At 43.3% G+C, this 25,857-nt stretch overlaps 1 protein-coding gene across 3 annotated transcripts in view; it reads right to left on the bottom strand.

Annotated features, from left to right (window-relative positions):
* RGS20 (regulator of G protein signaling 20) overlaps window positions 1-25,857 on the bottom strand; it is an 85,699-nt gene that overhangs the window by 7,335 nt on the left and 52,507 nt on the right. The window contains exons 1-3 of one of the 3 annotated variants that reach the window (XM_042973554.1): window positions 13,703-13,791; window positions 13,280-13,428; window positions 1,756-1,842 (exon numbers count right to left, since the gene is read on the bottom strand). In XM_042973554.1, coding sequence (XP_042829488.1) covers window positions 1,756-1,842; window positions 13,280-13,389 — 197 coding nt within the window. In that variant the 5' untranslated portion in view covers window positions 13,390-13,428; window positions 13,703-13,791. Of the gene's footprint in view, window positions 1-1,755; window positions 1,843-13,279; window positions 13,429-13,556; window positions 13,792-25,857 lie in introns of those variants that run through there. The other 2 variants (XM_042973553.1, XM_042973552.1) reach the window with 2 other exon arrangements.

The raw sequence follows: 25,857 nt of genomic DNA, 5'->3' as shown, positions 1-25,857 counted from the left end.
TGGGCATTCTGGTTCCAGACAGAAGAGCCTTAAAGCTTTGGTACAGAATACAACATACTAGAATACGTAAGATAAAAGTCATTTTTTAAAGTTTGTTTGTTTTAGTAATCTCTACACCCAACGTGGGGCTTGAACTCACAACCTCCCAGATCAAGAGTCACACGCTTTTCCAACTGAGCCAGCCAGGCGCCCTCGAGATAAAGGCTATTTTTAAACAAACTCATCAATTTTGCCAGATTTTAAAAAAGTTTTTATTTATTTATTTATTTTTAAAATTTTTTTTCAACGTTTTTTGTTTATTTTTGGGACAGAGAGAGACAGAGCATGAACGGGGGAGGGGCAGAGAGAGAGGGAGACACAGAATCGGAAACAGGCCCCAGGCTCCGAGCCATCAGCCCAGAGCCTGACACGGGGCTCGAACTCTCGGACCGCGAGATCGTGACCTGGCTGAAGTCGGACGCTTAACCGACTGCGCCACCCAGGCGCCCCTATTTATTTTTTTAGTAATCTCAGCATCCAGTGTGGGGTTCAAACTCATGACCCTGAGGTCAAGAGCCTCACACGCCTCCAGCTGAGCATGCCAGGTGCCCCAAATTGTGGAATATTTTAATATGCTTCCCAGACTTTGAGAAATCTGGGTAAGGATAAAGAAGATAATGAAAAAAAAAAAAACCCCACACACTTAAGTAACCTTTTAGGCTACTTGTTTTGTTTTCCCTTCAAAAATAAGCAATATAATACAAGACCTCTTTGAACACAACTTTTAGGGTATTTGTCTAGTATCTGTAATTATACAGGCATAATACCAAGAAAACGTATTAGAACAGGGAAGTGAAAGTAAGTCAGTACAGGAACAAGAAGAGGTAATTTGGGGTGCCTGGGTGGCTTGGTCACTTAAGCATCCAGCTCTTGATTTTGGCTCGGGTCATGACCGCGTGGTCATGAGTTTGAGCCCCAGGTCAGGCTCCACGCTGGCAGGGCAGAACCTGCTTGGGATTCTCTCTTTCTGTCTCTCTCTGCCCCTCTCCTGCTTTCTCTCTCTCTCAAAATAAATAGATAAACTTAAAAAAAAGAGAATTTAAAAATCTGACATCATGGAAAGTAATTTTTGTGTTTTCTTCCTGACTTTTCTTCCCCAAAATACTTAAAACAGTAATACATTAGCTTAAGTATAAATTTATAGTTAAGAAAAAAACAGACCTTTAGAACTTTCCTGAAAACCAAACGTGTGTGTTTCACTATGGTCTTTTTACATTTTTTTTTTAAATGTTTATTCATTTTTTTGAGAGACACACACACAAAGCACAAATGGGGGAGGGGCAGAGAGAGAGGGAGACACAGAGTCCGAAGCAGGCCCCAGGCTCTGAGCTGTCAGCACAGAGCCCGGCGCGGGGCTCGAACCCACAAACCGTGAGATCATGACCTGAGCCAAAATCGGATGCTTAACTGACTGAGCCGCCCAGGCGCCCCTCACTATGGTCTTTTTAAAAGTCTGCTTTATGAAAATAGGATAACGTCATGTTTAGTCAAGAAGCATCGATTTATATTTGTGATTAGCAGGGATGAGATTAATAACGGAACTAATTTTTCTCCCCGTCACATAATGAATTCTGCAGAGAGAAAATGTGGTGCCACATTATGATTTGATGTTATTAAGTTGCAGTTAGAGGAACTGTGTGTTACAGTGCAAAAAAATCAAAATGATAAGGCTAGCATTCTGTCAATTTGGCAAGCTAAACAATAACGAGACTTTACCTTTCTTCACAGGTTGGAAGGTCTTCTCGTCTGAGTTCATGGGAGGCCCTCCTGGGTCTCTGTTCTTCTTGGTTTCTAACAGTAAGACTGCATGAAACAGGACATTTAAATGTCACTTGAGATCATTCTGTATCAAGGAATATGTTAAAAGTTTTATTTTTAAGTAATCTCTACACCCGTGGGGCTTGAACCCACAACTCCCAAGATTAAGAGTTGTATGCTCTATTGACTGAGCCAGACATATCAAAGAGTATATTTAAAAAAATTTTTTTAAATGTCTATTTATTTTTGAGAGAGAGAGAGAGAGACAGAGTGTGAACGGGGGAGGGGCAGAGAGAGAAGGAGACACAGAATGTGAAGCAGGCTCCAGGCTCCGAGCTGTCAGCACAGATCCCTACGTGGGGCTCGAACTCACGAACCGTGAGATCATGACCTGAGCTGAAGTTGGACCCTTAACTGACTGAGCCCCCCAGGCACCCCCTCAAAACATATATTATTAATTTTTTTTAAATGTTTATTATTTGTTTTTGAAGGAGGGAGGGAGAGAGAGAGAGCACAAGTGGGGTAGGGTCAGAGAGAGAGGGAGAGACAGAATCCGAAGCAGGCTCCAGGCTCTGAGCTGTCAGCACAGAGCCCGACGTGGGGCTTGAACCCACGGACTGTGAGATCATGACCTGAGCGGAAGTCGGACGCTCAACTGACTGAGCCACCCAGCCACCCCCATGAATACTTAAAAAAACTCCAGGTTACCAAGTAGAATTTCTTTCTTTTCTTGAAAAAGACTGACCCAGATTGGTTTCCTTAAGAAAACCAAAAGTATGATGCTAAAGTATTAGCAAAATCAATGATCATATTGTGGTCTACACTAATTGAGGGAGAGTTTATGTTTAGAATCATTATTTTCATAAAAACATGTCCATTAGAAAGTAATAAAAAAGGTCAGGTTATCAGGATGTTTTGGGTTTTCATTTCATTTTTGCACCTTGAAAAAAAGTGTATGTTCTCCAGTCAAAATGGAGGTTTTAGATCTTCATAGGCACAAATACAAAAGTGTTGGAGAAAACCAGGAAAGCATACAATCAAAGTTTATTATCTTCCATGAGATTTTAAATTTCCTTATATCCTATGCATTTTTTTTTGTAAATTTATTCCAGTTATTTTTGTTGTTACTGCAAATGCAATGTTCCATTCCACCTAATCTCCTAACTGGTTACTGTTTGTACATACAACTGATATGTACTGTTTGTACATATCAACTTTCTTCTTTTTAAGTGTTTATTTATTTTGAGCGAGACAGCGTGTGCAAGAGAGAGCACACAAGTGGGAGAGAGGCAGAGAGAGAGAGAGAGAGGGAGAGAGAATTCCAAGCAGGCTCCGAGCTATTGGTATAGAGCCCAGCGTGTGGCTCAAACCCACGAACAGCGAAATCATGACCTGAGCCGAAGTCAACAGTCGGACGCTTCACTGACTGAGCCACCCAGGCACGCCAAGGCTCTTACTTTCTTAATAGCTTTATTGAACCACCGTTGACACATCATGAAGTTACTTGTTTAAAGTGCACAACTCAGTTGTTTGCAGCATAGTCAGAAGGTTGTGCAACCATCACTCCAGAAGGAAGCCCCACGTAGCAACCCCTCCTCATCACCCCCCGCATCCCACGTCCTCTGGCCCCGGACTTGTGCTAACCTACGTCCTGTCTCTGTAGATACACCTCTTTTGAATGATACAGCATGTTGTCTTTGGTGACTGCCTTCTTTTCACCTGGCATGTTTTTACGGTTCCTTCATGTTGTAACGGGTGTGAGCACTTCATGCCTTTTTGCAGCTTAACCACCTTCCGCTGTATGGTCGTATGAAGTTTGCTATCCATCAGTCAGTTGATGAATATCTAGGTTATTTGCCCTTTTTGGCCATTATAAATAATGCCACTGCACACATTCTGTGGATGTTTGTTTTTCTCTCTTGGGTAGATACTTAAGGATGGAAATGCTCTCATATGGTAACTCCATTTTTAACATTTTGAAGAGGTCGCAAACTCTTTTCCAAAGTGGCAGCACCATTTTACATTCCTACCGGCAATGTTGGAAGGGACCCCGTTTCTCCACATCCTTGCCAACACTTGTTACTGTCTGTGCTTTTTATTCTCGCCAGTTCAGGGGGTATGAAGCGGTATCTCATTGTGGTTTTGCTTTGCATTTTGCTAAATGGCTAATGACATGGAGTATTTTTTCATGTATCTATTAGTTATTTGTACGTCTTCTTTGGAGACCTGTGTACCCAGATCTTGTGCCTGCCTTTAACTTGGTTTGTTTTTTAGGGGCGCCTGGGTGGCTCAGTCGGTTAAGGTCCGACTTCGGCTCAGGTCATGATCTCACGATTCGTGAGTTCGAGCCCCGCACCAGGCTCTGTGCTGGCAGCAGAGTCTGCTTCAGATCTTCTGTCCCCCTCCTCCCTCTCTGCCTCTCCCCTACTGTGTCTCTCTCTCTCTCTCTCTCTCAAAATAAATAAACTTAAAAATACAAATTGGTTTTTTTTTTTATTTTGGAATTGTTAAGAGTTCTTTACGTTCTGAAGGCGATTCTTTTTTACATTAATTCTGTATCTTTCTACGGTTTGAATTCTTTTGTGTTTGCATCAGCTGAGCAGTCATTCTCTTGGCATTTCCGAGCGTACTCTGGTATCTTCTGCAGATGGAGAGCCTTATCACGTCTCTTCTGGTTCTTAGGCCTCAGGTTGTTTTCTCTTGCCCAGCTGCATCAACTGGTACTTAAAATCCAACATTAAAACAGCAGGGGAGAACAGACATCTTCGCCTGGTTCTTGCTTTTGGGCAGGAATGCTTTTAGTTCCCTATTAATTTCAAAACGGGGGCGCTTGGCCGGCTCAGGGGCACGTGACTCTTGATCTCAGGGCTGTTGAGTTCAAGCCCCACGTTGGGGGTAGGGATGACTTAAAAATAAAATCTTTAAAACGTTTTTTCAAAATGGATTATTACCGTTATTTCAGTTTGCTTTATCTGACTATTGCCACTGTACTATCTTTTCTAGCCTCCTTATTAAATATCTTTCCTTTCCACTCTTTCTACCATTTTATAAAAGCAGTTCAGCCTATTTTCAGCACATCTGCTTTATGGATTTTCAGTAATGGCGTGTGTGTGTGCGCGCAGCTCTGTTTTTCTTTAATGCAAAGTCATCAGACGTGCAGGACGCTCCCGCCTTGTTGCTTCCACGATGCCAGTTTCAGTAAATAACGGTTTCTGAAAACAAAAACAAACTTAGGAGGCATCTGGAGGGTGTGCTGGCTGCGAGAGCATTAGTACCGCTTGACTTACGCTTCTTTTGTTACGCAGAAAACATCACTACACAATGGGTACGAAAAATCCAGGAGGAACAGAAAGGATGAATTTGACACAAGGTTTCTAAGAGGCCCGGAAGTTATATTGTGAATTGAATGACACAGTCTTCATTTAAGCTTTGACATTTTTTCCATGTCTCATTGTTTTTAGAAGTAGGAATACATATATATATATATATATATATATATTTTTTTTTTTTTTTTTTAACGTTTATTTATTTTTGAGACAGAGAGAGACAGAGCATGAGTCGGGGAGGGGCAGAGAGAGAGGGAGACTCAGAATCCGAAGCAGGCTCCAGGCTCCGAGCTGTCAGCACAGAGCCCGACGCGGGGCTCGAACTCACGGACCGTGAGATCGTGACCTGAGCCAAAGTTGGACGCTCAACCGACCCAGCCACCCAGGCGCCCCAAGAAGTAGGAATATTTCTTAATGAGATAACGTGTTCCTAAAAAAGTGAGAGGTATATTTTGCGTCAGTTTTTAAACCTGAGTTTCTTGTTAATTGTCACAGTAGAACAAGCCAAGAAAACGTTGCGGGCGGTTAAGATAGTTCCTCGCCACGTGGAAGAACTATTCAGTGAAACAAGTCCCATGGTTAGATACATTTTGGTAAATTTTTTAGTTCTGAAGAGGAAGAAATTCTTCAGTCTTCTAGACGGGGAAAAAAAAGGTTTATGTGTTAGGGATCAAGCATCTGAATGACTCCTTTCATAAAACGAAATGCCGTAAGGCCATGAAGCAGAATTCTGAGAGAATAACAAGGGCTTACAAAACATACTGACATTTACTCTTCTTAAAAATCGACTCTACTATGTATTAGCAACAGGGATAAATCGCAAGGGCATGTTGGGGGGAAAAAAAACCAAGGAGATTCAATATTGAGACAGTTGAAGTTTGCTGTGTACTTTCTTCCATCCCATTTCACCCGTCTACTCCAGAGAGAACCAGCATCCTGAATCTGTTCTCACTCCATTCATAGCTATGCTACTCTATGTATATAAATATATATAAATACAAAAACATATTTCAAATTTTGCAAAGGTATTATTACACGATATGCACTGCTTTACAATCTGTTTTCTATTTTTAATTTTTCCTCCAGCACATGAATTTAAATGCCGTGTGGTATTGCACTGTAACTACACTGCAAAATATTTACCCATTTTCCTGTTCATGAACCTCATAGACATTTTCAGTTTTTGTCAAACAGATTCATGCTTCCACGAATCGTCTCATACGTGTCTCCTTTTGCATGTGTGCAAGAGTGTTTTTTTTTAGGGTAGAGTGTTACATTTAGAAGGCTATGTATTTAGAGGCGCCTGGATGGCTCAGTCGGTTGACTGTCCGACTTTGGCTCAGGTCATGATCTCATGGTTTGTGGGTTCGAGCCCCGCGTCGGGCTCTGTGTTGACAGCTCAGAGCCTGGAGCCTGCTTCAGATTCTCTGTCTCTCCCTTTCTCTCTGCCCCTCCCCTGCTTGCTCTCTCTCAAAAGTAAATAAACATAAAAAAAAAATTAGAAGGCTATGTGTTTAACTTTCATATATCTGATCCTTGTTTGTAGGAGCACAAGTGGATTATGTTTCCTGTTTTATTTCATTTGCTTATTTTCCTTTCGGTCATTATGTTCTTATTTGTCTCCTGAAGTTCTTTCTTTATGTGCTCTAGATTTAATTTCTTTCTTTGTTAAATCCATTGTAATTATCTTCTCCCAGGATGTTCTATCTGCTCATTTTATTTCTGATATATTTTGTTAAACACATTTTAAAAACTGTTTTATCCAAATATAATTCATACACCATACAACCCCCAATTTCAGTGGTACCAGTCAGTGATTTTAGTTTATTAATACAATTGTGCAGCCATCACCATGGTTTTAGAACAGTTCATCATCACTGTTAAATGAAGCTCTGTATACATCAGCACTAACTCCCATCTCCCCTAGTCCTAGGCAACTGTAATCTACTTTCTGTCTCTATTCTGGACATTTCACATAAATGGAATCATACAGTAAGTGGTCTTTTGTTTCTGGCTCCTTTCACCTAGAATCATCTTTTCAAGGTTTATCCGTGTTTTAGCAGTTTTAATACTTTATGCCTTTGACGGTCAAATCCCATTCCACTGTATGGATATACACCACGCTTTGTTTATCCATTCGTTAGTTGACGGACATTTAGATTGCTTCTGGTTTGGGGCTAGTATTAATCACACTGCTATACATATTCGTGTACAAGTCTTTGTGGGAAATAGATTTTTATTTCTCTTGTTAGGCACATTTTAACCTTTTAATGTGGCCAACTTAATGGATCTTTTAAAAAAGTAATTCTTCCCAGTGCCCAGATCACAAAGATATTATCCTATATTTTACTCTCGGCCTCTCACCTTTAGGCCTGTAACCATCTGGATGAGTTGATCTTGTTTTTTTTTTTTTGGGTAGGGAGAGACTGATTTTGTACGTGATGCAATATAGGAATATGAGTCTATTTTTGTGGATTTGGATACCAGGTAGGGTGACCAACTTTCCTGGTTTGCCTGGACTCGTGGGTTTTCTGGGACGTAGGGCTTTTCACTGCTAAAACCGAGACATCTCAGGCAACTGGGTTAAGCTGGTCACCCTAATACCAAGTATCTTGGGGTTTGCTGAGTAGTTTATTCTTTTGTCAAAACCACTTTTGTCCTATGTTTATAGTTTTCTGTATTTCTTTTGTTGTCTTCCATTGGTGTGGAAACTACATGTTGTACTTCTGACTAATGAAGAATACCATTAATTTGGGAAGAAAATGTAACTTTGGTCTAAGTTACTTGGTTTGTCTACCATGCACATGAGATTATTTGTTTATGACTTTGGATTTATACTTCTTTTTTTTTAATATGTGAAATTTATTGTCAAATTGGTTTCCATACAACACCCAGTTGGATTTATACTTTTTATTGTTTGTTCATTTATTTTGGGGGAGAGAGAGTACGAGCAGAGCAGGGACGGAGAAAAGAGAAAGAGAGAGAATCCCAAGCAGGCTCTGCACCGTCGGTGCAGAACCCAGTGTGGGGCTCGAACTCACGAACCGCAAGATCATGACTTGAACTGAAATCAAGAGTCAGACACTTAGCCGACTGAGCCACCCAGGTGCCCCTGTATTGACACTTTTTAACACACAATTAAAGATGACATTTTATAGCTATATTTGATCAGTCTTGTGTCCATGATTGTTACTTGTTTCCCATGACTACCCTCTGGGTTCACTTTTTCTTCCTGACGTATATCCTTCCTTACTTCTTTTAGGGAAGGTCTGAAGGTAGTTGGCTCTCTAGGCCTTTGTATGTCTGAAAATGTCTTATGTTATCCACACTCTTGAATCATAGTTTGACTGACTTTTTCATTACTTTTCTTCCATTCTTTGAAGACACTGCTCTCTTGTATTATTTTAGTCAACATTATAATTAACATACAGTGTTGTATCAGTTTCAGGTGCACAACTGAACAATTCAACACTGTTTCTCATTGCTCTGTTGTCTGTTAAACACACACACAATATGTGCTACGGAAGCGTTGGCTAGGGCGATGATGCCTATGTACGGCTTTATGATTTATTTGCCGTGGCCGGTGCCAGTAGAAGCCTACTCTGGGACCTGTGGCCACCCGCTGTGTCTACTCCATCAGTCCCATACATTGTTCAGGCCATGGTCTCAGCCTTCCGTGTCCCTCTAAAGCAGCAGAGAAGGGAGGGGTGACGGGGTAAATGGGAGTCTCACCCACACCAGGATATCCCTGCACGTCTCTCGCACAATCAGCTTTAATTAGCTCACTGAAACTGATTAGCAGAGTGAAGGCTGGAAGGTGGGGCCTAAACGTAGTCCCTTCACCATTGGCGGGTATCCTCCCTGGATACTCACGTGTGGAGGGTGTGCCACACGTGCTTCTCCTCCGGTTTCCAGCCGAGTCCTTTAGACGCCCCTCGGGGCTGAAGCCTTGCCTTGACCAAGCCAGACCGCTCGGCTCCTGCCAGCCCCATCTCCCCCCATATTCCCACCTGCTGTATAGACCAACCACCCACCACCATGGTTCCATCAGTCCTTGGAGTGTCGTGTTGCCGGCTCCCATCTATCAGATCGGAACTTCCTGGAAGTTAACGCCGGCCCAAATCAAGCAAGAGATCAAACTCTCCTGGACGTTTAATTTCAGCCTCCACTGGCTTTACCCCAATTATAACGGTCCTGTCACTGTTCTCGATCAGTTACACTGTCACCTGGTCGTCTTCTCCACTGGGGAGCGAGGTCTTGGCTCAACATAAATTTACAATAACTTAATTTCCAATAATTTTAATTGCCTAAAGTCAGGCACACATTTGGTGGGCAATAAGCACTTTTCATAGTCACGATTTCAGAAATGCCACCTAAAGTTCCTCGATTTCTAGGTGTAAATTATATACACTTCTCCAGAACTTTAACAGGGACTCAAATGGTCAAGGATATTTTATATTCAAGTTGTGTCTCTCTCTTTTTAAGCAAACGCTGTGTATCTTCCTGTACCAGTAAGTTAGCTTGTGTTTTTACGTTTTTCTCTCTGTTAAGCATAGATTTTGACATTTCTCTTTATTAAAAATTGAAGTTGATAAAAGAGAAGCAGAAGATAAAAATCCATGCTCTCTCTACTTAACCTTTTAGACCCACCGTGACTTCGAACACTTCTACCAAGCCTTTATTACCAAGTAGAGTGCCTGAGTTCATTCCTTTCTAACCATCTAGTTACTGTTTTTGCCCCCAAAGTAATATTTTATCACCAACTGCCTTAGATCATTCTTTAGTTGTTTAACACACTAAACTGATTTCAGGGATTTGAATAGAAAGTCCCTTAAAAGCTAGGATATATGGCCCCTTTGTGTGTGTGTGTGTGTGTGTGTGTGTGTGTATGCATATGTGTGCATGTGTGTATGTATGTGTATATGTGCGTATGTGTGTGTGTATGTGTGTGTGGCTCTGTGTGTAGATGTGTCTGTCTCTGTGTATGTGCGTGTATGTTTATATGCATGTATGTGTGTACATGTCTGTGTGTGCACGCATGTATGCATGCGCATGTATGCGTGTACATGTATGCATATGTGTATGTATGTGCATGTCTCTGTATGTGTGTACATGTATGTGTATATGCATGTGTATGTGTATATGTGTGTCTCTGCATATATATGTGTATGTGTCTGCGTGTATACATGTATGTGCATACATGTGTGCATATATGTGCATGTGTTTATGTGTCTCTGGGTATGTGTGAGTGTACATGTGTCTCTGTGTACGTGTATATATGTGTGTCTGTGTGTCTCTGCGTATATATGTGTGTATATGTCTGTGTATGTACGTATGTGCATATGTGTATGTGTATATGTGTCTGTATGTGTATCTCTGTGTGTATGTGTATGCATATGTGTGTGTGTCTCTATACATGAGTGTGTGTATGTGTGTGTATGTGTCTCTGTCCTTATATATATGTGTATGTGTGTGTATATGTATATATGTGTCTCTGTGTGTGCATGTCTCTGTGTATGTGTATATATGTGTATGTGTCTGTATGTGTGTATATGAGTGTATGTGTGTCTATGTGTCTCTCTGTGTGTATGTGTATATATATGTGTGTCTGTGTCTATGTGTGTGTATGTGTGTGCATATGTGTCTATGTCTGTCTGTATATATATGTATCTCTGTGCGTATGTATGTATATGCATGTGTGTCCCTGTGTGTATGTATGTGTCCCTGTGTGTATATATGTGTGTGTATGTGTATATATGTGCGTGTCTCTGTGTGTATATGTGTGTGTGTCTCTGTGTGTGTGTGTCTGTGTCCCTGTGTCTCTGTGTGTACGTATGTGTGTCTGTGTGTGTGTATGTGTCCCTGTGTGTATATATGTGTGTGTCTCTGTGTGTATATGTGTCTGTGTCTCTGTGTGCATGTGTTTGTGTCCCTGTGTGTCTGTATATGTGTGTGTGTGTGTGTGCACATGTGTCTATGTGTATGTGTGTGTGTGTGTCTATATGTATGTATCTCTGTGTGTATGTATGTGTCTCTGTGTGTATGTGTCTATATGTGTATAGGGGTGTGTACGTGTATGTGCATGTGTGAATGTGTTTATGTATCTCGGTGTGTATGTGTGTGTATATGTGAGTATGTGTATGTGTCCCTGTGTGTATGTATGTACCTGTATATGTGTGCATATGTGTGTGTCTGTGTATGTATGTGTCCCTGTGTGTATATATGTGCGTGTCTGTGTGTATATGTGTCTGTGTCTTTGTGTGTGTATGTGTATATATGTGTGTGTCTGTGTGTGTATATGTGTGTGTATGTGTCTCTCTGTGTGTGTGTCTGTGTCCCTGTGTGTCTGTGTCTCTGTGTGTACGTATGTGTGTGTGTGTGTGTGTGTGTATGTGTCCCTGTGTGTATATATGTGTGTGTCTCTGTGTGTATATGTGTGTGTCTGTGTCCCTATGTGTCTGTGTGTGTGTGTCTGTGTCTCTGTGTGTGCATCTGTGCGTGTGTATGTGTCCCTGTGTGTATATATGTGTGTGTGTGTGTCCCTGGGTATATATGTGTGTGTATGTGTATATATGTGTGTGTATGTGTATATATGTGTGTGTCTCTGTGTGTGTGTGCCTGTGTCTCTGTGTATGCGTCTGTGTGTGCGTCTGTGTCATGTGTATATGTGTGTGTATGTGTATATATGTGTGTGTCTCTGTGTGTATGTGTGTGTGTCTGTGTCTTTCTGTGTGTCTGTCTGTGTCTCTGTGTGTGCGTATGTGCGTCTGTGTGTGTGTATGTGTCCCTGTGTGTATATATGTGTGTCTCTGTGTGTGTGTGTGTGTCTGTGTCCCTGTGTGTCTGTGTCTCTGTGTGTGCGTCTGTGCGTGTGTGTCTGTGTCCCTGTGTGTCTGTGTCTCTGTGTGTACGTATGTGTGTCTGTGTGTGTATGTGTCCCTGTGTGTATATATGTGTGTGTCTCTGTGTGTATATGTGTGTGTGTGTGTCTCTGTGTGTGTGTGTGTCTCTGTGTGTGCGTCTGTGCGTGTGTATGTGTCCCCGTGTGTATATATGTGTGTGTCTGTGTCTCTGTGTGTGTGTCTGTGTCCCTGTGTGTATATATGTGTGTGTATGTGTATATATGTGTGTGTCTCTGTGTGTCCCTGTGTGTGTGTGTCTGTGTCTCTGTGTATGCGTCTGTGTGTGCGTCTGTGTCCCTGTGTGTATATGTGTGTATGTGTATATATGTGTGTGTCTCTGTGTGTATGTGTGTGTCTGTGTCTCTCTGTGTGTCTGTGTCTCTGTGTGTGCGTATGTGTGTCTGTGTGTGTGTCTGTGTCCCTGTGTGTATATATGTATCTGTGTCTCTGTGTGTGTGTGTCTGTGTCTCTGTGTGTGTGTCTGTGTCTCTGTGTGTGTATGTCTGTGTCCCTGTGTGTCTGTGTGTGTGTGTGTGTCTCTGTGTGTGCGTCTGTGCGTGTGTCTGTGTCTCTGCGTATGCGTCTGTGTGTGCGTCTGTGTCGTGTGTATATGTGTGTGTATGTGTATATATGTGTGTGTCTCTGTGTGTATGTGTGTGTGTCTGTGTCTCTGTGTGTCTGTCTGTGTCTGTGTGTGCATATGTGTGTCTGTGTGTATGTGTCCCTGTGTGTATATATGTGTCTGTGTCTCTGTGTGTGTGTGTCTGTGTCTCTGTGTGTGTGTCTGTGTCTCTGTGTGTGTATGTCTGTGTCCCTGTGTGTCTGTGTGTGTGTCTGTGTCTCTGTGTGTGCGTCTGTGCGTGTGTGTCTGTGTCTCTGTGTATGCGTCTGTGTGTGCGTCTGTGTCGTGTGTATATGTGTGTGTGTATGTATATATATGTGTGTGTCTCTGTGTGTATGTGTGTGTGTCTGTGTCTCTCTGTGTGTCTGTCTGTGTCTCTGTGTGTGCATATGTGTGTGTCTGTGTATGTATGTGTCCCTGTGTGTATATATGTGTCTGTGTCTCTGTGTGTGTGTGTCTGTGTCTCTGTGTGTGCGTCTGTGCGTGTGTGTCTGTCGTCCTTCGGAGATCCCGTATCAGCGGCCGGCACGCAGTGGTGTTTGCACAGCTCGTCTAGAGGGAATCGCAAGCTGGCACTACTCAGGGGCGCCCCCTCCCGGTCGGCGTAGTGACGACAGGGGCCCAGGGCTTACCAGGAACAGCTACAGCAGCAGCACCAGCAGAAGCAGCAGGCGTTGGAGCCGCGGCTCCCCGCTCCGTGCTGGCCCGGCGCGGGGCCGGTGGTCTCCTGGGCCGCGGGCATCTGCCGTTTCCGCACCTCCGTCCGCTCGGATCCCACGGGCTGCAACAGCGCAAGGAGAAGGGGAGGGGGCGGTTACCGCCACACAAGGCCAGGGAGTCCGCTGTGTGGACCGCTGAGAAGAGGCACTGTGTCTCTGCCCGCGTCATCTCCGCTAATTCTGGCCAAACCTGCTGCTTTTAATCCGTGAGTATCGCCAGCATTCACGCATGTCTAGCACCTGCCAAGCTCTGTGAAGAGACGGATGAGTGGAGGGTCCCCGCCCTAACGCCCCCGGGTCAGTGGGGGGCGTCGGACGAACACGCACATCACCTACGTGACCACGTGGCGGCGGGGTCTACGAGGAGGAGCATTTCTCAGCCTGGGCGGTTCCTCCGGGCTGAACCACAGGGGCGCAGCCACCGCCGACAGCTGAGCTCCGGATGCCCACGAGGCCAGAACACGGACGCGGGAGGAAGCCAGGGTGAGATGTCAGGCATGCTACCCAGGCAGGAGGAGGAATTGTCCCAAGAGGGAGGCCACAAGTCCTGAGACCCCACTGACAGTCAAGTCTTAACTCGCTGCGAAACCTTGAAGAAGCTACCCCCCCCCCCCCTTGGGTATGCGCAAAGCCCTGGGCCTCTGCCTGCTAGTGAGTGTTGCGCAACGATTCCCAGGAAGCAAGGGAGGGCCGTGGCCTGTGGCCCGCTCTGACCTATCCTGGCATCTGCAGGGACGGTCTCCTTGGCCCACCTCAGTGGAGATCAGGCCACTGTAGGCGAGGTCTATGCCCCTCAACCTCTCCTCTTCCCGAGGACCACAAGAATGGTTGAAGGAGACGCGCAAAACAAGCGGCGGAAGAATGAGAAATTGCTGAGTGCGCTTCTGCGTTTGACACTATCATTCAATTGTTGGTGAAGTAAGAAGCAAAAAAAATACCAAAGCTACATTCAAGAACCTTAAATAGGGGGCGCCTGGGTGGCTCAGTCGGTTAAGCGTCCGACTTCGGCTCAGGTCATGATCTCGCGGTCTGTGGGTTCGAGCCCCGCGTCGGGCTCTGTGCTGACCGCTCAGAGCCTGGAGCCTGTTTCAGATTCTATGTCTCCCTCTTCCTCTGACCCTTCCCTGTTCATCCTCTCTCTGTCTCAAAAATGAATAAATGTTAAAAAAAAATTAAAAAAAAAAAGAACCTTAAATAGGCCTTTGGGATTAAATTCTGCATGTGTTACTCTACTCCAACACTAGATTTCTCTCTTCCTACTGTGACCTATTCTTATATTCTGTTGAACTTTGTCTTAATTATCATAGTTCCAGTGTATGTTTTTACACTGGGGAGGTGAAGTTCTCTTCATGACTTACAAAAAAATTGTTTCTGGCTATTCAGGTCTTTTTTCATCCAGTTGAATTTTGGAATCAGCTTTTCAGAGTCCAGAAATACCATGTTGGGGTTTTAATCAGGACCACACTGAACTTATAGATTTATGGGAAGTGACATCTGCGGTAAAGTAGGCTTCATGCCCAGTGCAGAGCCCAACTTGGGGGGCTTGAACTCACAACCCTGAAATCGAGACCTGAGCTGAGATCAAGAGTTGGTCAGTCCACCGACTGAGCCACCCAGGCGCCGTGGTAATTGTTATTTTCTAAGAGATACTGATGCAACTTGCCTCATTAAAAAAAAAAAAAAAAAAATTCCCAATAGCTTCCCAGAAGAAGAAAGGATTATGACATGGTAATGTCAGTAAGTTTCAAGGGACTATGTTTCCAACATCTGCCAACACTGGGTCTCCCCAATCAGTACCTGAAATATTTGTTCATTTAGAGCCCGTCTTCTGTATATTTTAAAGGCTTTCCTCCAATAAGTCGTGCATATTTTTGACAGGTTTATTTTGAGTATGTTACAGATCAGTTTTTGCTGCTGTTGTAAACAGAAAGCTTCTAAATAGTTATTTTGGTGCATAGGAAGGCTAAGTGTTCTATACCTGCCTTCCTGCTGAATTCTCTTATGAATTCTAGTATTCTTATGAATTCTTTCTACTGATTCTCTTGGGTTTCCTAGTTGGATGATTATACTGTCTATAAATAGTCACACTTGCCTGTTTACTTTCTGTACCTTTCCAAGTACAAGCATCTTTCCTCTCCTTGGTCTTATTTCACTGGCCAGGAGTTTCCATAAATATTGAAAGTAGCAGTATTATTAGGTAACTTTGTCTTCTTTAATTTTTAAAAATGTTTTATTATTTATTTTTGAGAGAGAGAGCGAGAGAGCGAGAGACAGAGCATGAGCTGGGGAGACACAGAGTCTGAAGCAGGCTCCAGGCTCTGAGCCGTCAGCAAGAGCCCGATGCGGGGCTCGAACCCAGGAACCGTGAGATCATGACCTGAGCCAAAGTCGGACGCTTAACCGACTGAGCCTTCCAGGCACCCCACCTTTGTCTTCTTTAATGACAGCCCTTTGCCCATATGTGTCATGTGTGCTGGGGGTTTCGGGGAGAAGATAACTTCAAGGATTGAAGCAAACTTCCTTCTATCATTTACATAGTACAACATAAGTTGTGCCTGCCTATCTTATTAGTTAACATGTTTCATTTGTTTGTACATGCCTCATTTGTTAAATCTAGGGAAGACTTTTAACGATTTAGTGAGCAAACGCCGAGAGAACATCATCTGGTCGCTCGTGGCTAAATACAGTCTTTAGAAATCAAAGGCAAATGTCATCGAAGTCTGTTACACGTTTTTGAAAACAGCTTTATTGAGGTGTAACAGACATACAGCCTGCACATGTTTAAGGGATAGAATTGTAAGTTTTGGCATGTACATGCCTGTGAAACCGCCACCACAGCCCAGACCACATTATCAACTGCAACCTTCCTCACACCCCGTGGGCGTCCCTCCCTCTGGCCCCTCTCTCCTGCTCCTGACCATCACTCACCTTTCTCCCACCATATGCCAATTTGCATTTTCAAACAATTGTATACAAATGGAATATTTTTCGTCCGGATTCTTTCTATCAGCATAACTATTCTGCGATGGGTTATGTGTATCAATCATTCATTCCTTTTGTAAAAATTTCTGAGCAGTATTCCATTGTCTAGAGGTACACAATTTGCTCATCCATGTACCTACTGCTGGACTTTTGTCCTATATATATGACATTGTCTTCTTTTAAAAAATTTTTTTAATGTTTATTATTTTGCTTTTAAAAAAAATTTTTTTTTTCAACGTTTTTTATTTATTTTTGGGACAGAGAGAGACAGAGCATGAACGGGGGAGGGGCAGAGAGAGAGGGAGACACAGAATCAGAAACAGGCTCCAGGCTCCGAGCCATCAGCCCAGAGCCCGACGCGGGGCTCGAACTCACGGACCGCGAGATCGTGACCTGGCTGAAGTCGGACGCTTAACCGACTGCGCCACCCAGGCGCCCCGACATTGTCTTCTTTTGAACATGGAAGTCTTTCATCAGACAAGATGAGATGTGTATGTTGCTGAGCTGATATTAAAATTTACAGCATGGGGTTCAGTTGGAACATGTTTCTAGTTTGTTCTTCCACATTGAATAATACTTGATGATTATGTTCTTTTAGTATTTCTATTGGACTAGTCATGGTTGTTAACCATTTTCCTAACTTATAATTCCTTTCTTTTCTCAGTGTTCCACATTTCAATTCGTCTTTGTGGCTTCAACTTGGTCTCATAATCTATTTAATTTTTCCTCCATTTAACGTTAGAATCTCTTGTATGGTTTCTTGGAAACCTTACATGTGGTTCGGTAATTTTGACATCTTGAATCACTTAAAGCTTTGGATAAACAAGAAATATATGCTATTCCTATAAGATCTACAAATGACCTATGCCCTCTTAGCTCCAAAATTTCTAGATGAATAGCTGATGATGAATGATGGTTCAATAATTTTGACATCTTGAATCACTTAAAGCTTTGGATAAACAAGAAATATATGCTATTCCTATAAGATCTACGAATGCCCTATCCCCTCTTAGCTCCAAAATTTCTAGATGAATGGTTGATGATGAATGATGAAATCCTGGGTGAATGGTTTTCACTCGATTACTAGACGCTGGCGTGTCGGGTGGAGGGAGCAGTTAACCTTGACGATTTATGCCCTGCTGAGCCGTGGGGGAAGAGGAGAGTGTGAGAAAAAGCAAACAATGCTAATAAAATCTGAATGTTAAGGATCAGCAACATGTCGATAATTGTTGAAGTTGTGTCATTAACACGTGGACTGTGTTATACCTTCCTCTCTACGTTTCAGTAGGCGTGAGAATTTTCTTTAATAATGTATTCTTCAAATTTAAAATGTTGAGTTCTATCACAGTTACAAACCTATTGCGAATATGAATCTATTAAGAATATGAATTTCCATGTGCTCGCTTTGGCAGCACATATACTAAGAATATGAATTTCCTCCTCTGAATAGTTGATGAAGTAAATTAAATTAAAGAATTTCTTAATTTTGAATCACCCTTCCCTTACTAAGTGAACTCTTCTTGGGTCTAAAAGATGGTTACTCTTATATTATACTGCTGAAATGGATTAGGTTAATATTTTATAAGGGATTTAAAAAAATCTATCTATCTATCTATCTATCTATCTTTATTAGGAAATTATCTTCGTCCTGACAATTTCCAGTTTGCCTGTAAAATTACTGGAATCTTGTAAGAGTGGCTGGTTGACTATGTCTGCAATTTCTTCTCTGACTTCTGTTCTTCTTCAGCTTCTTTCTTTGAGCATCAAACACATGAATTAAATGGATTCGACCTATTTACAAGATTTTTAAAATAAACCATGGGTATGAATTAGCTCAGCCAGTCTTTCATATGACGACATATGGTCTGATCGGCCAAACTAGCTTCATGGATCTTTTTTCCTTTGCCTGCATCGTATCTGTGGCAGGACTCTGTACACATTTCGTTTCCATTTGTTCTTCCCAACTAACATGGAATCAGCGCTTCTTCATCATGGCTACTGTCTTCTTCTTTTGGTAGGTGCCTGGTATAGACTGCTGGGCATCACTTCAGTGTCTGTTTGGGAGACTCAAGCATAGCACAGGCATAATGCCCCAGTAGCTGGCTGCCTTTGCCTGAGGAGTTCTATGAGTGCAAGACCAATGTCAGTGACCTCAGATGCTTTATTCTATCATTTATGGCATTTCCTCAGCCTGAGGAAATGGGAATAACACGGGTTGGCAATTTATTAAATATTTAGATCTTAACCAAAGGATAATCCTACTCAAACATGGCTTTTCCAAATTCCCAGGAACCTGGCATTTAAGAGAATTCCTTCAAAGTTCAAGTAAAAGCCAAGGCAAACTCTTAATGTTGACCACAGTCTTTCAGTAATTTGGGATAAAAAGACGTATCTTAGAAAAAAATTTTAACCTACCCATAATTAGCTCAGGAAGGTTATTTCTTATTTTCTGGTAAACTTAAGCCTGGTGGTTGGATTCCATTAATAGCTGCTTATTTCCATTATACTTTCCAACCTCTGAGAACAGCCATTTCTTGAACTGCATGTTGGGAATATGATGACACATCAAGTATTATATGACAACAGTCTTATCTCTAAGGCCTAAGACCCGAGCTCCTGTTAGAATCATGGACAACGGTTGGGGTGCCTGAGTGGCTCAGTCGGTTGAGCATCCGACTTTGGCTCAGGTCATGATCTCACTGCTTGTGGGTTCGAGCCCCACGTTGGGCTCTGTGCTGACAGCTCAGAGCCTGGAGCCTACTTCGGATTCTGGGTCTCCCTCTCTCTGCCCCTCCCCTGCTCATACCCTGTCTCTCTCTCTCTCTCTCAAAAATAAACATAAAAAAAAAAAAAAGAATCATGGGCAAGGATACAGATTCATAGACAAGATCCCAGTGAAGGAGAACCAAGCACCTTAAGGGACATAAATTCAAAACCATCCTGAGCAATTCGTAGAAAATGATCCTACCATCAGGGGACAGTTCAGGCCCTTAAAGAGTTAAACCAATATACAAGGAAACTTGAGAGGACTAAGTCCCATGAAGGCAACCCCAATCCCAAATCCATCTATATAGCCTCTGAGTTCCTTTTTCTATCACAAACCTTGGCTCTTGAAGTATGTTCCCTCTGGGCAAGTACCCCTCTGTAGATCACACGTGAAAATTAATAAAGGGAAACCTCACTAAAATCGAGTCAGGGGACCAGAAGGGGGAGCTCTCACCCCTCATGGCTCAGTGTCAATTACAGCAAGCAATTACAGACCCCGACAGAAGACTCCTTAACAGGAAAGAATCATCAATTACAGGCCACAACAGGAATAGATACACATTGCATCTCCTACAAGAAACTGACGACCCCAGCAACTCAGCCAATGGGAAACCATCATCACCATGAACTCTTGCTTTTCTCAAATGTGTAGATTTTCAAAACAACCCCTCCCCCAACTTCCTCCTCCTCCATAAAATAACATTATTCTCCTTTGTTGGACTAGCCTATGGTTTTTTGCCGTGGCTTGCCGGTCCTGCATTGCAATTTTCTGCTATTCTCGAATAAACCTGTTTTTTGCTGGTAAAAGAACTTTTACTTTTATCACGGTAAATGTCCTTAATTTCTGCTTTCATTTCTACTATTCTTTATTTATCTACTTGCTTGAAAACTATTTTGTCAGTTTTCTCCTCACCTCTGGCACTAAATTCGTAGTTCGTTTATTTTCAGTCATTGCTGTTTTCTAATTAATGCATTTTGGGCTACACATTTTTATCCAATTACTGCTTTGATCATAGCCATGAGTTTTGATGTGTGGCACTACTGTTGAATTCTAAAGAGCTCAAATCTAATTTCAGCTCAGATTATTTTTATCCAAGGTTTTTAGAAGTTTATGTAAAAAAATTTTTTTAAATGTTTATTTTTGAGAGAGAGAGTACAAGTGGGGGAGGGGCAGAGAGAGAGGGAGACACAGAATCCAAAGCAGGTTCTAGGCTCTGAGTCATCAGCACAGAGCCCGATGCAGGGCTCGAACTCACAAACTGTCAGATCACGACCTGAGCCGAAGTCAGACGCGTAACCGACTGAGCCACCCAGATCCCCCTTAAAAATAAACTTCTGAGGGGCGCCTGGGTGGCTCAGTCGGTTACGCGTCTGACATTGGCTCAGGTCATGATCTCGTGGTGAGTTCGAGCCTTGCATCGAGCCCTGTGTTGGGCTCTGTGCTGACAGCTCAGGGCTTGGAGCCTGCTTGGGATTCTGTCTCCCTCTTTCTCTGCCCTTCCCCTGCTCACACTGTGTCCTACTGTCTCTCTCTGAAAAATAAACATTAAAAAAATTTTACAAGTTTATTTTTAGTTTCTTGACTAGCCTGTCACTAGCGTCTGTATATTTTTTGCACTGATTAGAAAATGTAGCCTGACTTTACGACTTCTGAATATATTGAGATTTTGGGGTAATCTTCTTCGAAGTTTAAAAAGAGGTAGCTTTACTTACCTACGGTTTTGCATTTTTCAGAATATCATGTAAACGAGATGATACAGTGTGTAGCCACCTCTAGAATTTTCCATTCGTTTTCCGGGATCATAATGGATGCAAGAACCTATCAGTCTGGGCACTTGCGCCACAGCGGGAATGGGGCGGACACAGCACAGGACACTCGTCCTCGTGACTAACAACTCCATCATTCCCGCGACGCTTTTGTTATCCTATGTTGCAGAAGTAACCGATTTGAGTTTTGCCTTTTCTCTGCCTTCACACTGAAGAAGCTACTAATGAAGTCAAAACGGGGTGGGAGGAGAAGGCAGAGAACTATTTCTGGTATTTTATCGCTTTAGGAATTCCAAGTACACCAACCCTACTAGGTCATAGGTTTGGACTACAAACAAGCATGAGACCCCTTTTGCACTAACCACACCGGCACACTCACCAATTGTGCCTTCTTTCCTGTCATGCCCTATACCTGCCTTCCCCGATATTTTTTTCGAGCCTGTTCAAGCGACTGGAACAAAGCTCCCTTCCTCAGGAGCCACTTCTGGTCATTTAACTTCCACTGCTCGCTGAGCTCCCACGGACGGTGGCGCTGAGATGCATGAAAAGAATGGCGGTGATAACTCCAGGAACATTCTCCGTGCTGCAGCCTTAAGAGAGACTCTCGTTTCCTTGTTCTCTGCAGTAACATTTCTGAGTACTTAGCAGAATTTGCTCCTGATTTTTACCCTTCTTTTGGTCTTCCTGCCTTTTAAGTTTCCCCAGTCTGGAAAAGCTTTTTTCTAACATTATTTTGCCCTCGATGCAGGATGGGTTTTCACAGATACCACCTTTCCTCGTATAGTCTACACCTCGATCCTGACATGCGGGGCAAGCACACCCAGGGCGCGCTCGATACGTGGCGCAGGGCTGAGTGTCAGCCTCTCGCAGGTTCTGCAAATGTGTGTTCTTCAGGTCGGGTGCTCACCGTAGGGTGGGGGCAGTGGAGGGAGCTAGGACCCAGGACCCTCTCAGACGGTGCCTAACTTCTGAAGAACTAGAAGGATTCAAGTGAACGGGCTGGGGAAAGGGAACTGGTAAAAGTCCTTACACGCGTTGGAGGGAGGTGCAACTCTGGTGTGATGGGTTCCGGGCTTCTGGGACCTGAAAGGGGCTATTTCTGAAGGTGTTTGGCTTTGAGTGGGGTTAAACCCCATGGGATGTCTCTTTCATTCAAGGATCTGTACCATGGGGGCATCTGGGGGGCGCCTGGGTGGCTCAGACTCTTGACTTCACCTCAGGTCATGATCTCACGATTTGTGAATTTCAAGCCCCGCCTCGGGCTAACAGCGTGGAGCCTGCTTGGGACTCTGTCTCCCTCTCTCTCTGCTTCTCCCCTGCTCATGCTCTGTCTCTCCCTCAAGGTACATAAATAAACTTAAATAAACCCCAAAGAATCTACCCCATGAAGTTCAAAAAACAGACCAACTGAAATCAGCAGGGTCCATTTTACTACTCAGCTCTCCCTGGGGTTAGCTTAGCTGCTTAGTCTGAAAACAGCAACAGGTGAACGCGGCTTTCTCTGAGTCACACGGTCCAAGCGGTAACACCGGATCACCTGATGCTAAGTAAGTCACGACCAGGCCCACTGCCCGTCAAAGGCTTCCACCCGTTATTACTAGCTACTGGGAAAGAAGCTGAACCCAGGTCAACAGTGATGTTTCTGTTTTCTTTAGCTGGATCCTGAGATAAACCAATTTCAAGTCTGAGGGAATGGCGGCACATTGCCCTGTGGTACAGTCATCACCACAAAGAAGTCCAACTCATTCTAGCTCATGCAAGATTAACGAAGAGCTGGAAGCTACTTGCGCTGACTTCAACATGGTCAAATGGACCAAAACTCCAACCAGAGCTGTGTCTTCTATTTTATATGACCCAGAGAGCTAACAGTTTTTAGTAGCTCATGGGTTTTGGTGGGAGATCTGAACTCTTCCTCTGTGTAAAACTATGAGCTTTCAAAAATTTCTGTCTTGGTTTTATTGTCTGAATGATTTGGGGGCTATTTTAAGACTAAACCGGCTCATTGTTCTAGAAGGGGAAGTCAACTGAAAGCGTACTCATAACAATAGACATTTTAGAACTACAATTACTTCCAGATGGATGCTTACACATGTCCTCACCTCTTAAAAAAAGTACTTAAGTATGTTACCATCTGTTTTGCAGTGACTTTGAATGGAAATCTTTACTCTTCTGTTTAAATAGCTGCGGCCAAGTTTAAGACTACAATAGTCATGTCTTTCGCTTCTTTTCTGTTGTTACTAAATGAACATATTGTGTAACTCAACTTTTATGATGGCTTTTGGGAAATATTAGAAGTAGTAAGAGTATGATCTGAAGGAAATTAATCAATTATGCACGTTTTAAGTTGTTCTTTCTTAATGCCAACCAACAGTTGAAGAACATCTTGCGAGTACTGATTGAAATCTTCATCCTGGGCTTTCCTTATCCCAGGAGACCATGGGAATTTCTCAAGGAGATTGTAGATGGGTGCATTCCCCATGATAACTTAGCCCAGAGGCACCTCTCAAAGTACTGAATGTGAATTGAAATGCTTGTGGGGCTGCTTTGGGGAATCTTCAAATCATTAAAGAATGTGTCAGTCAGTCATTAATGGTGCGCATGAGAACTTCTGCCAGCTTTTTAGTGTTTCTCAGCAAGGAAGAGGCCCTCTAACAAGAATTTATGAACAATCACTGCAAATTACAGGGGAAAAAAAAGGACAACATATTTGCAACATGGAAAAATTAATGCCTACATTCGAACTTACTTCAACGGACAAACCTACCCATGGTCTCCCTCTTCCCGTCTCGATAGCAACGCTGTTGTCTCTCCAGTTCTCTACGAAAGCTTGAAGTCACCCTCCACCGCTCCCAGTCACAACTCCTGGCAAAGCCAAATGAAGTCTGTCCCCAGGATGCCTTTCACCTCCACCCCCCACTACTTCTCCGTGTGCCTTAGGTAACGTCTCCAGCCTTGGATTATGAAGGAAGTCTCTGCCCTCCATTCTGGCCTTGGCTCACTAGAAAAAGGGTAAAATTCTGGAAGGAGCTATGAGAGAGTCGTCATTGCCCTTCCTCCCTCTATGGTCTTTCTTTTTTACTCCTTCTGAGACACCATTTTAGGTGGTACTTGGTAGGGAAGGAGTTGACTTTGCGATGAGTGTGCTTTTGCTTGGGAGATACATTTTCATTTTGGATAGCTGGGAAGGTGAGGCTGGGGGAGCAGCAAAGCAGAGGTTATCGGGGGCACCTGGCTGGCTGTCAGAAGAGTGTGTGAACTCTTGATCTCAGGGTCGTGAGTTTGAGCTCCATGTTGGGCATAGAGATTACTTAAAAAAAAGAAAAGAATAGGTTTTCTTTTTTTCTCTTTTTTAATGTTTATTTATTTTTGAGAGAGAGAGAGAGAGAGCGCAAAGGAGGAGGAGCAGAGAGAGAGGGAGGCACAGAATCTGAAGAAGGCACCAGGCTCTGAGCTGTCAGCACAGAGCCCGATGCGGGGCTCGAACTTATGAACCACAAGATCATGACCTGAGCTGAAGTTGGACGCTGAACCGACTGAGCCACCCAGGCGCCCCAAGAACAGGTTTAAGGGAAGCAGCATGGACAGTGCTAGGTCATCAGGGTTAGAAACCTGACAAATACCAAGGGCAGAAACTGGGCAGGACTATGGTCTGCTTCTCGTAGTTTCTTGTCTGTTTTGTTGCAGGGACCTAACTGCTGTGGAAGGTGGCTGGCTGGAGAGCTGATGTAGTCAAGATACAGTTAATATGAATTCTGGGGCTATGTTAGCTAGCATTCCAGATTAGTCAAATTTGACACACTTTTCTAAACTGGTATTTCTTTTCCTGTAACAATTGTTGGGTGTCTCATCTGTTCACCATACCCAAACATTTTAAAAAGGAACCTACATCAAAACATCAATATAGTGTTTTTTTCCATGATGGTGGAATAGGAGTGCCTAGCATATAGGAGGCACTAGAAATAATAGATGCAAAATATATGGACATACCTATATGAACATACATACATGCACGTGCACACACACACACGCACAATATTGATAGCACAATGGCTCCATAAATTAACCTGCCCATTTTCATTTAGAGGAAAATTAATTCCCAATGTATGAACAGATTCCACCTGATCCCTCTGCCAAAAATATAAAAATCAGGGGCTCTTCGGTGGCTCAGTCAGTTAAAGCAACTGACCGTGGCTCAGGTCATGATCTCATGGTTCGTGAGTTCAAGCCCCGCATTGGGCTCTCTGCTCTGAGAACAGAGCCCGCTTTGGCTCCTCTGTCCCCCTCCCTCTCTGCTCCTTCCCCTCCCCCTCAAATAAAAATACAAACATTTAAAAACCATAAAAATCAGTCATTTCTGGGGGTGCCTGGGTGGATCACTTGGTTAAGCCTCCAACTCTTGTTTCGGCTCCGGTCATGATCTCACTTGTGAGTTCAAGCCCCGAGTCGGGCTCTGTGCTGACAGCGTGGAGTCTGCTCGGGATTCTCTTTCTCCCTCTCTCTCTCTGCCCCTTCCGCTACTTGCTCTCTCGCTCTCACTCAAAATAAATAAACTTTGAAAAACCAGTCATTTTTGTTTTGACATTTAAAAGTTTAGCTTTTTCTTCATTTTCACAGCAAGGTCCCTAATGTAATAGTCAGTGTAACGATACCATTGCAGACACAGCCCGGAACAGCTGAAATAAGGAAGAAATACCAAGTGATGGTGGTCACATTGCCGACGGGAGTGCAAACTGGCCCGACCACTTTGGAACACTCCCAGAATCCATGAAAGCTGACCGCATGCGCCCCCTCCGTCCCAGCCGCTGCAGTGCTTAGTACACATTCCCCGGAAAGGGTGCACCAAAAGCATGCGTTACTAGGCTACTCTTGGATGCACTATACACAGTAGCCTCAAACTACTCAAATGTCCATCAATGGCGGGATGGCTAGATTGCAGTGTGTGCATCCAATGGAGTATTATTCAGCAATGAGCATGG

The sequence above is a fragment of the Panthera tigris genome, chromosome F2 (assembly GCF_018350195.1).
Source record: "Panthera tigris isolate Pti1 chromosome F2, P.tigris_Pti1_mat1.1, whole genome shotgun sequence".
In the NCBI taxonomy this organism is placed as follows: domain Eukaryota; kingdom Metazoa; phylum Chordata; class Mammalia; order Carnivora; family Felidae; genus Panthera; species Panthera tigris.
The sequence above is the reverse complement of the archived record's forward strand: the minus strand, read 5'-3'. Positions and strand labels throughout refer to the sequence as shown.